This window comes from Hesperophylax consimilis, chromosome 7 (genome assembly GCF_061612785.1).
Source record: "Hesperophylax consimilis isolate HC1 chromosome 7, BYU_Hcon_1.0, whole genome shotgun sequence".
NCBI lineage: Eukaryota > Metazoa > Arthropoda > Insecta > Trichoptera > Limnephilidae > Hesperophylax > Hesperophylax consimilis.
This window is the reverse complement of record NC_142842.1, coordinates 42,069,622-42,081,147: the sequence shown is the minus strand read 5'-3', so window position 1 is coordinate 42,081,147 and position 11,526 is coordinate 42,069,622. Positions and strand designations below refer to the sequence as shown.

The window sequence follows — 11,526 nt, the reverse complement described above, 5'->3', positions numbered from 1 at the left end:
AGTGAGTTGACAAGTCTCGACATTCTGGACAAAGGAGAATGGTATCCATAATTGGTAGAATGTTGATTGACGAACAGCAATTCATTATTTCGGAGTCTACGGGAAGGGATGTTGAATTGGATAAGTTGCAACAAAGCAGGTGAGTCTGTAATACCATTGATAATCTTGAATATGCAAATCAGATCAGTGTCCCTTCTACGTTTCTCCAAAGAAGAAATGTTTAAAGTTTGTTCAACTTCATCATATGAGTACTCTCCTCTTTCAAGACCCAACCTCCAAGCGATTCCTCGTAGGAAGCGATGTTGTACGGATTCTATGTGACAGATGTGGACAGCATAGAAAGGAGACCAAATAACACTAGCGTATTCAAGGTGAGGGCGAACTAACGAGCAGTAAAGAGTTTTAAGGGTACTTATATGTTTAAAGTCAGAGGTTATTCTATGAACGAAGCCAAGTAGTTTAAGTGATTTGTTAACAATGTTGTTAATGTGCTCACGGAAAGAAAGTTTGCAGTCTAGAGTGACCCCAAGATCCTTGATAGATGTTACAGTAGATAAACAAACATTGTTTAATTTATAATCAAACTGAATAGGTTTTTTGGTTCTATAAAAGGACAAAATTTTAAATTTATCAACATTAAGTTCCATGCAGTTTATTTTGCACCAATTATTAAACGAGTCAATATCACGTTGAAAATGTAAGCAGTCAAGGTAGGATTTAATTATCTGAAGAATCTTATTATCATCCGCAAAAAGCCAGAAGCGTGTATGAGAAAAAACTTTGGTGATATCGTTAATAAAAAGGTTGAAGAGAAGCGGGGCCAAATGAGCTCCTTGGGGAACGCCGGACGTTACGTCAATGTTAAAGGATTCAAAGTTGTTTATTTTAACCCTTTGTTTTCTATCGCTCAAGTAAGAGCGAAAGAATGATAACAACGGGTTTCTAATGCCTATAGCATAAAGTTTGGCCATGAGAATCGAGTGATTTACTTTATCAAAGGCTTTGGAGAAATCAGTATAGAGTACGTCAACCTGAGTGTTGTCTTCCAAGGCTTTAACAATGGTATTTGTAAAGGACAATAAATTAGTTGTTGTAGATTTCGCCGATCTAAATCCATGCTGTTCATCAATCAGAACATTTTTGAATATAGGAGTGATTTTCTTTGTAATTATCGACTCAAATATTTTTGGAATACAAGATATAATTGATATTGGTCTGTAATTTTCAATGTTTGACTTGTTCCCGGACTTAAAAATGGGTCGAATATATGAAATTTTCCATGAATCAGCAAATGTTCCAGATGAGAGTGATAAGTTGTACAACATACAAATTGGGTTAGATAATGAATATTTACATTCTTTTAGCAAGATTTCTGGAATGCCATCAGGTCCGGTACTTTTTTTGTTAGAAAGTTTACTTTATTATAAAATTATTAGTCTCCCTCTGAAAAATATATTTACTTGATCGCCCACAATGCACAAAAATTGGTGTTAACATTTTATTAGTAAACCTGAATTTGAGAGACACAGGGTTTCACAAGTAACAGTTATCTAATAATTTATATAATATTAACATATCCGGAAAAAAACTATTATCATATTATACTGATGCAACTGCAATCACAGTACATGGTAAATCTTGGAATGAAGTAACTGTAAATACCTTAAATATATATCCTAATAATTAATGAAGATTATATGTTTCTTAAAGAAAAGTATACAGTACGTAAATCATACACAAATCGGCTCACTTTATCTACGCAGATAGGGGCGACGCTACTGTAGATATTATGCATACAAAAATCTATCTATTTAAAAACTAATTTCTTCAATAATTACAAAATTTTATTTGCTTTAATGCTTTGTATAGTTATGTATTTGCACATATAAATTCTGTTATGTTAGTTTTTGCTATATTGTGATAATGTAATTTATCTGAATTTATAAAAATCATTTACATTTTTACTCCAAATAATGTCAGGAATCACTGGTTGAAATGATTCAAGTACGTCCCTTAACACCCTGTATAGTAGTATTTTTTTTTTATTTCACAAAGTGACTAGATAAAAGTCTTAGATTTAAGTCACTAGTTTTATGTCAGTAGTTATAAGCCTTAGTCGTTAAGTCACTATTTGTTATTATTATGACTCTGCCAGTAATATTTATTATGAAATGTTTTAAAAAAATATGCGCAAAAGTGCGCTGCAGAAATAACTCCGATTTTGACGAAGCTTTTTAAAATGTCCCTGAAGTCTGGCTCCGTACCCTCTGGATGGAAAAAAGCGGGCATTCATCCTATTCCAAAGGGTGGCCACCCCAACCCGGCCAACTCCCCATCGCGGTCACATCCATTCTATCCTAGGTGAAGGAACGTGTGATCAACGACAAACTGCTTACATACCTCTAGAAGAACAAAATTACTAACGACCGTCAATAGGGATTCCGGTGGGACCGCTCCAAGTGGCTGCACTGGACATTTTCAAGGCCTTTGACTGGGTTTAGCCTCCGAATACTTATCAACAGACTACCTTCTTGCGGACTTCCCGCATCCTTGTGTACGTAGATTGTCGACTTTTTGAGGGAAAAGTCGATTCATACGGTTGCCAATGGTTACACCTCGTCCTTACGATCGGTTCTGTCACCGACTTTGTTTTTGTTGCACATCAATGACCTTTTATCGTGTGCATCAATTCACCGCTATGCGGATGACAGTACAGTCCATGATACCTTTTTGTTTGACAAGCCTTCAAAGGATACACAAACTCCAACAGCTCGGAGAGCTTTGAAGCAGAGAATGCATGGTTCCCTCGAGAGGTCTTCCTCTTGGGGTAAGAATAACCTAGTCGAATTTTATGTTTCAAAGACCCAATTACGTCTGATTGCGTCTAAAGGGGGTCGAAATGACATCGAAGTCTCCTTCACCGGAAGCAATCTTCTCAACATGCCTTCCATTGATATGCTTGATGTAACTCTAAGTTACCAGCTCAGGCACGGAGGTTCCATCGAAGCCAGAGTCAAGTCAGCTTCTCAGAAGCTGGGTGTACTGTACACGGCCCGCAGATACTTTAATATTACACAACTGCTGACCCCGTACAAACCGAAAGTGCGCCTCCAATTTGGCAGCCACCTTTTGGTCTGGAGCCCCAAAATACCTTAAAAAAACCATTGACTATTCAGAAACGGGTGGTCCGTTTGATAGATTCTCCTATCCTTACAAACGGATTGCAATCTTTAGAGCACATGCGTCAGGTAGGTATGCTGTCCTTGTTCTACCGGTATTACATTGGAAGATGATAATCGGGAAACACGCCAAACGTGCTCCCAACATACGCACACGGTTGAAATTTGTCATTTTGGTTGTTTTTTTTCACATGGTATGGTAAACCTGTCACCCGTTGTGATGTTAATTTAACATTATGTAGATCTAATAAGGCAGCTGTCTTAAAGAACAATGAGAAATTTATTTATACTAACTGTACAAAATATACACTTAATAATATACATTATTCATTGGCTTCATTAAAAATTTCCAGGTATGTGAGCGGCACTTCGGAAAGGAGGATATTCAAAAAACCAGTTTACATACAAGTATTACTGGAGAACAATGCATATTGAAGTATAAAAGGTTCCAGCTTTCTCCGGGAGCGGTGCCATCAATTTTTCCCAAATGCCCGAAATCCCTGACATTAGCATCCCCTCACTCCACTCCGGTACCAGCCGGAAAAACAGTGGAAACTGGGAAACGGAGGAAAGAGCAAATTTACTTGAAAACCGCACCAGAAAAAAACATTTCCAATGTAGAAATTAAATCCCAAAGCCATTTTTCCAATTTCGATGAATTTTTAGCTGGCGTAGGTAATAATAACCTGCCTAATAATTGTATTACCGTTAGAAAAACGAATTCCGTAGTTTTTATTTACTTAGCCACAACACCTTCTCCAAAAGTAATTGCATCTGCTATTGTAGACAACAATTTGCAACTTTCTTTATTTGTTGAAACAGAAGAAATAACACAGTTAGGTCAAAGAAAATTTCCTCAACAAATTAACAAATTTAGTGAACTCAACAACATATTATTATCGATTGATGCAGAGGCAGCATTTTGGATATAGGTTTTCTACTGGGTTTTCACAACTGCAGCTGATGCCACCAATTTATTTTTATTACATATTGTGTGCCTTACTTACAAATATTGCAAAAAATTAATAAATTGTTTTTAAATTAACTTTATTTTACCGCGTTGATACTCTTTTTCCAAATGAATACTAATGGTATTTAACTAACCGTCATCATTTCTACGCTGGGGAAGGCAGAAGCGATGGACCGCCACACAACTTTGTCTTGGCATGCAGTCCTTGCTTCATTTTCATTCATACGTTTTCTCTTGTTGTACCGACTCTAGTGTTTGATTACATATACTTTATGTAAGCAAATTACTATAGAAATATTATTGTGTTATGATGCCGCTAAAACTAATAACTGACTAATCAACCTCAAAAATGCCTTAAAAAATAACACACCCGTAACTATAATAATAATGTACTGGTGTACTGATCATTTTCTTAGTATGGAATACACCCAAGATCGGGAGTATACAATAAATGCTTTGGTTCGTCAAATATATTGAGTACTTTATTGTTGTAAGACAATTACAATTAATGTTTTGCAGGACGTACGTCCGTTCTATCAGATACTATCAGTTATTCTAACGAGGGAAGCAACTGGAAGTGAGCTGGCTACCTAAGGATTGGCTAGCATTGGCTGTACTATTCTGCTACAACCGAAATGCTGTCTCTACCATGTGGCCTAAGTATTACCATCTATGGAAAACCCTTAAAACTAAATAACGGATAGTAATAACTTAGATCTACACGCTTTAACGACATCTCATGAGCAGTATCGAAACTACAACCAAATAACAACCCTACAATTAATTTTATAAAATATTAATTATTATAGGCACCTGAATTATATTCCAATTACGTCAAGAATGTAAAGCTACAACGATGAAATCTTTTGAATATGTATAGAAGTTCAAAACACAAAACCAGAATGAAATATGATTTGTTACCCGTGTCATCAGCATCAACAGATTCAGTCGTACCAACTCAACAGAATGTTTTAATGTGATGGTGTTTCAATCACTTTTAAAAGACGGTTAAATTTTACGGATAGTACATATGAACATATTTTAAAGACACAATATTTTTTCTTGGAGTTCCTTGTTGGTTTGATTTTATGTTTTATCCATAGATTATATTAAAATGGTAAGCCCTTGGAAGAATAATATTTTTATCTAAGGTAGGCCTTTATCGGCGGCCATCTTGAATCGCTGTTTCGCCTTTGTATTGCCAGGTCGTGGTGTCAAGTTTTGTTCTTCTAGTTGTATATTTATGGTTCTTTTGCTTGCCAAAGAGCATATTGAAAATACTGTCTAAATTGTCTATTACAATAACACCGATCGCCGATCTTGTTTATGGCGTATTTCGCACGTGTTCCGGGCTCTCTGTCAAATTCATACGAAAACTAAGTTAAAATCCTTTTGGGATTAATATTACCTGAAAATGGTACAACTCCGATCTTACTATAGTTTGTGCCCCTTAATTGACAGGAAGTCATTCCTAGGTGTATCAGAAGACAGCGAAACGGGATGTGGCATAGTAACGTTGGGCAAAAATGTTGTTAACAGATACAAAGTAAGTGTTTATAAGTTTAACTGTGAAAGTAGAAAGCTTACCCTAAAGGGGTTTCCTTGTTTTACTGTAAAACGTCTTATTGCATTTAAAACTACTACCTTTTTAAAAACTTTAATTTTTCCTTCGAATAAAATAATTGGTATTTTTCTTTTAGCTTTCAGACCAGAAACAGATCGGTGGCTGGACGTCTAAAGACCACATTTCTGCTCCAGTAATATACGACACAGCAGAAAAACAATATGTCGGTGTATTCAGTGAAAATGTCATCAAAGTATGGACAGAAGATGTCAATAACTTAGACAAACTGAAGAAAAACAAGGTAATGAAAACATTTTTTGAACATTCGGCATTTTTCATCCTTTGCATTTACAAGCTTCTCGTGATGCAATGGAATTTACATTATGATAAAAATGTTTTTTTTGCAGTTTTCCAAACCCATTTTGAAAGTAATCAGAGATACCGAAGGAAAAAGCACTATAATTTTCAAAGATGGTGATTGCGCCGCTCTGGCTTATGCACTGTATGCGAGGAAGAACCTGGAACCTGCCACCGTAATCGACCAGGCTCTAACTATCATCGATGTTGCCACATTCTCTTTGCAAGACAAAAATTACATTGCTTATATATGCAATCGAGGCGTAGATTATTGTATTATGACATGTGAATTGAATACTGATATCAATACACCATTCTTAGAGACCATGAAGAAAGTTGAAATAAAAAGGGCAGAACTGATTGGTGGCAAAGTAGTCGGTGTTACAATATCTGCCCGGGCGGAGCCTCCACAAGTTCATGTTTTGTGTGAGTATTTCTTTGACTTTTTATTTCTCTAAACAAGTATTATGCAATCTTTTCAAAATTGATAAATTTTCATCCCTTTTTTTTTTCAAAGGTGGGAACATATTGCTTTCACCGTGCATGTCTTTCAAAATTCAAAAAAATATTTATTGCACAGAAATACAGAGTAAAAAGGGTACAGCTTATAGGTTACATCCTATTTCTTCCAGCTAACCCAATATTAATTTAACCTATTGCCACTTCAGGTACATATATTTGCACAAATAAACCATTTCCTCAGCGCTACGTGCACATATATTTCATTTCATTTTCAAAGGTGCCGCTTGCAAAACTGTTATTTTGTAAACATCAGGAATGCAGTGAAAAGATTATCTTGCTTTCACTTTGTGAAATAGGAAAACTAATATATTTTGTATTTGTTTCCAGGGTCTGATGGTAGATTATTTTCTAACGATTTGACAGAAGATACATTCATCCTGGTTGGCCATGTTCCTTGGGTGTGTTCGGATGTGGAAGTCAGCATGTCCTGGATGGGAGGGAAGCACATTGCTTTGTTTGGAGCTGACTCCGCTCAGGAAGGAGCTGTGCTGGCCGTCTTCAACGTCCTGTTTGGTGTTGGATCATGTAGCCATCCCCTCAAACTATTTTGCAAGGGAGCCAGACTGTGGTGTCTTCCCGAATATGTCTTGTTAGAAGCCACTCAAAACATAGCTGTTGTTCCATTCATTCTCTCATCTCACCGAAACACCCTCTCTCTTATTGGTTCCTATAAGAACGATAAGGTGTGTGACCAGGTGCTGACGGCAGATTGGGGAAAGGGCAAAGCTCCCTGGAAGAGCAAAGACAAGTGGAATGACCTGGCCTCCAAAGGTTTATCTGAGAGGGAAATATGCGCCGAATACTTCCCACCTTTATTACAAGAAAATAACATAGAATTGATTAAAAAATCCCTAAACGAATTCAAAGATATTCCTGAAAATGTTATTGTTAGTTTAATTTCTTTTGTAGTCAAAAAACTTGTTGACAAATGCTCTGTAGATGCACCAACTGATGTTTTCAATTCGGAATTGTCGGCTGGCAAGATGGAATTACGAGGCCTGTTGAATTTACTATTAGATCTTCCCTACGTCAAAGAGAACATCATATCTTACCTGAGGAAGAATTTCCTATTTGAAGACATGTTGTTCTTGCTTCGGTATACCAATTTCCTGCTCTCTGACAAATCTGAAACTACCAACTTTGATTTTGACTATGAACAAAAAATAATTGGCTGGAGCACGGTATTGATAGATTCCCACTACCAGCAGCTGGTGCTTTCCAACTCTAAGGAAACCCAGGACGTCCTGGCGGAGTTGGTTTCCACCATTGATGATCTGGTGGGTCAGGTGGAGTGCACTGAAGGTGTGATTCCAATGCTGCACTCGATCACTGCCGGAAAGGATATCAACCAGAACAAATGCATTGATGATAGTACAACCTATTATATAGAGGAAATTAAAGTACGTGGCTTTTGATAACAATAAAAGATAATTTAAAAATTAATACTTTTGATTTATTACACCTCTTTAAAAACCTGTGGACTTGACAAGTTAATTTAAACAAGATATTATGTATAATTAAAAAATATTATGATGCATCCTGCATCTAAACAAATCATAGAGATAATAATATCAGAAGAGCAGTTTCATAGTAAAAATATGTGTTAAGGCTAAGGCATGTTATAATCTATGCGTTCATAGATGGCTTTAATATATATTTTTTCCTCTGCTGCTCATCTTCCTGAGGAATTCCTGTGTCGAAATGAGCAGAGATGTGCAAAATGGGTACCCAAAACCATTTGAAATGCAAAATGGAAATGGGTCAAAACTTTTCCATTTGAAAATGCAAAATGCAAAATGGGTTTTAGAAAAGCATTTCAAATGCAAAATGCAAAATACCTATTTTCAAAATGCATTGAAAATGCAAAATGGTTTCTCAGGTCAAACAATTAAAATAATTATAGAATTTTTAAACAATTTTTTCATTTAATAATGGATATCAATGTAGAAAAAATATATTATATGATGGTAAATCCAAAAACACCACGACTACAGATTATGCAACCACAAAAAATTTGTGCGGGACTAATGTTGCCAACGTAAAAACATAGAAACTGCTATCTAAAATTTAATATTACAGCATCATGGCCCCACGTTCAGTACCTATTTGAATCAGTATTTTTTGTAATGGTATCACTCAATTGCCAGGGCTCCTACCAGGGAGCACCTTGACAAATGTAAATTATCTCTCATAGCGAGGTTGAGGACCGACTGATATTTGGGGCTTATGAAAAAAAGATGAGTGAAGATAGTAGGAAGAATGTTGCAAAAAAGCATTTAAAATGGAAAATGCATTGAGAAAAGCATTTAAAATGCAAAATGGTTTTTAGAAAAGCATTTAAAATGCAAAATGGAAAATACCCATTTTGCATTTTGCATTTCCATTTGAAATGGATTTATTTGAAATAAAGCACATCTCTGGAAATGAGCAGGTTTATAATTATATTCAATCAAACGAGTAAAACACAGATTTTTTTTTTTTTTTTTTAATATTTTTATTTATTTTATAAAATACAGTATAATGTTTAAATTTACATAGTAAGAACATATTTCAATAAAAATTAACATGTTTACCTTTACAAGAGTCTAAAACTCGTGTGTAAAGGGAAAATAATAAAAACTTAACATACATATGTAAATAGAAGAAAAAAAGAATCATAAAAACATATAATGTGAAGAGATTTTAGTTTTTTTATATAATAATTTATAAAATAATTTAGTGAGATATCATCGTCATTCTAATTCGTTAAATTATTTATTGTAGTGAGGTTAATTTTATTTTTGAATTTATTAAAATCCGGTTCTAATCTCATCTCAGTCGTTAATTTATTAAACCATACCACTCCAGTGTACGTGTAATAGTGTTGTGCAAAACTGGTATGCATTAATGGAGTCCATAAGCGACCCATTGTATTTTGCCTATTGCTCTCGACACGAACCATGGCATGGTGTGACTTCTTATACAGATCTTTGTGGATTTGAAGTAGCGTATTTTTCGTATATGTATTTTTTAGTGATGGGACTTGAAAATCTTGGAAAAGTTGTAAGGTTGGGTAGTCTGATGGTTTTTTTATTAAAATTTTTATTAACAGCCTTTGAGTGATTTCCAGCGGTAAAAGTGATGATTTGTAAGCTCCCCCCCACGCAACGATACCATACTGTATTATTGAATGGGCTAGAGCGTAGTAAATATTTTTAAGAATTTTTAAGTTAAGTATATTTCTTAGACTAATAAATATGTAAATGAGTTTTCTTAATCTATTTATGATATTGTTTATGTGAGTTTTCCACTTAAGTTGACTATCTATTATTACACCTAAATATTTAATTTCATTTTTATTTCCTATGGATAAACAGTCATTATTTTGGCAAGTAGATTTTTTTGATATGCATTTTTTTGAATGTATTTTAATATTTAATGTAATAAAAGGGTTTATTTTGTTTATACTAAAAATTATATAATATGTTTTTTCAATATTTAATGTTAATAAGTTTTTATCAAACCATTCTTTTAACGTATTGATATCATTGTTAGCAATTATTTCAAGTTCATTCAATGAATTCGCTTGAAATATAATTGCAGTATCATCTGCATATGAAATGAGTTTTCCTGTTAATGGTAATTTAAAGATATTATTAACATATAATATGAATAGAAGAGGGCCCAATATGGTGCCTTGTGGTATTCCAAAGTCACTTGTGTTCGGTTCACTGAGAGTGTTATTTATTTTTACATATTGACTTCTAGAGTTCAGGAAACTTTCTATCCACATTTTGGCATTATCTATAATTCCTATTTTGTTAAGCTTGTAGAGTAATTTTTTGTGACTTATGCTGTCGAAGGCTTTCTTTAGGTCTATGAATATTGCAAGAGATTTTTTGCCTTTGTCTAGTGCTTGATGTATTTTTGTTGTTAAATCTATAATTGCGTCCTGTGTGCTTATTTTTTCGCGAAATCCAAATTGTTGGTCACTCAATATATTATTAGTTTCAATAAATTTTAGCAGTTGCTTTTTTGCTACCTTTTCAAAAATTTTTGAGATATTTGATAATACTGATATAGGTCGGTAGTTATTAATTTCTTTAGTATCACCTGATTTAAAAATCGGTGAAATAATAGTTTTTTTGTAAATAGATGGAAAGATTCCTTTTTTAAGACTATTATTTATGATATGTGTAATAGGTTTTTTCAAAAAGTTAAGATTTTTTTTCAGAATTTCAACGGTTATCCCATCAAAACCTGGTGCGGACTCAGTTTTTAGGTTTTGTATTATAACAACAGTTTCTTGTTCGGTTATCGTTTCGAATGTTTTTACCGTTTTATTTAATGAAGCTACTGGAATTCCTGATGTGGTGGTATTATCTATGTTGTTAGTAATTTCGTTTGCGAGATTTTTTCCGACATTTGAAAAAAAATTATTTAAAGCGTTCGCACATAGTTTTGGGTTATCAGAAACTTGCATCATATTATTGTTAATGTGCAGCTTTAAAATGTCGCTTGTCTTTCTTTTTTTATCAATTATTTCATTTATTGTTTTCCAAATTTTTTTACCACTGTTACTTGAATTTAACATCTTTTGTTTGTAGAATTCTTCTTTGGTCATTTTAATTAGTGCCGTTAGTTTATTTCTGTATTTTTTAAAGTGTAAAATAATTGAATTATTTAGTGGGAATTTTTTTGTAAGTTTAAATAATTTTTCTTTTTCTCTAATGGAAACCACTAGACCATGGGTAATCCATGGTTTAATTTTTTTGAATTTTTTTTTATATATTTTTTTGTGTATTTCACAGCTTGAATCTTTTATATGCTTTTGTAAGGTGTCATGAAATTTTAAAGCACTATTATTTACATCTTCTGTGCAGAGTATAGATTCCCATGTTTCGTGAGACAGTTTTTCATGAAGTATTTGTTGGTTTATCGATATTTTAGGCATG

The 11,526-nt window shown here is 34.0% G+C and overlaps 1 protein-coding gene across 1 annotated transcript; it reads left to right on the top strand.

Moving 5' to 3' along the window:
* Positions 1–5,463: 5,463 nt before the first annotated feature.
* LOC149422811 (nucleolar protein 11-like) lies at positions 5,464–8,008 on the top strand. The gene is made up of 4 exons (XM_089633975.1): positions 5,464–5,695; positions 5,850–6,014; positions 6,121–6,496; positions 6,920–8,008. The coding sequence occupies exons 1-4, from the start codon at positions 5,564–5,566 to the stop codon at positions 8,005–8,007; spliced, it is 1,761 nt and encodes a 586-aa protein (XP_089490101.1). The 5' UTR covers positions 5,464–5,563; the 3' UTR covers position 8,008.
* The last annotated feature ends 3,518 nt before the right edge of the window (positions 8,009–11,526 follow it).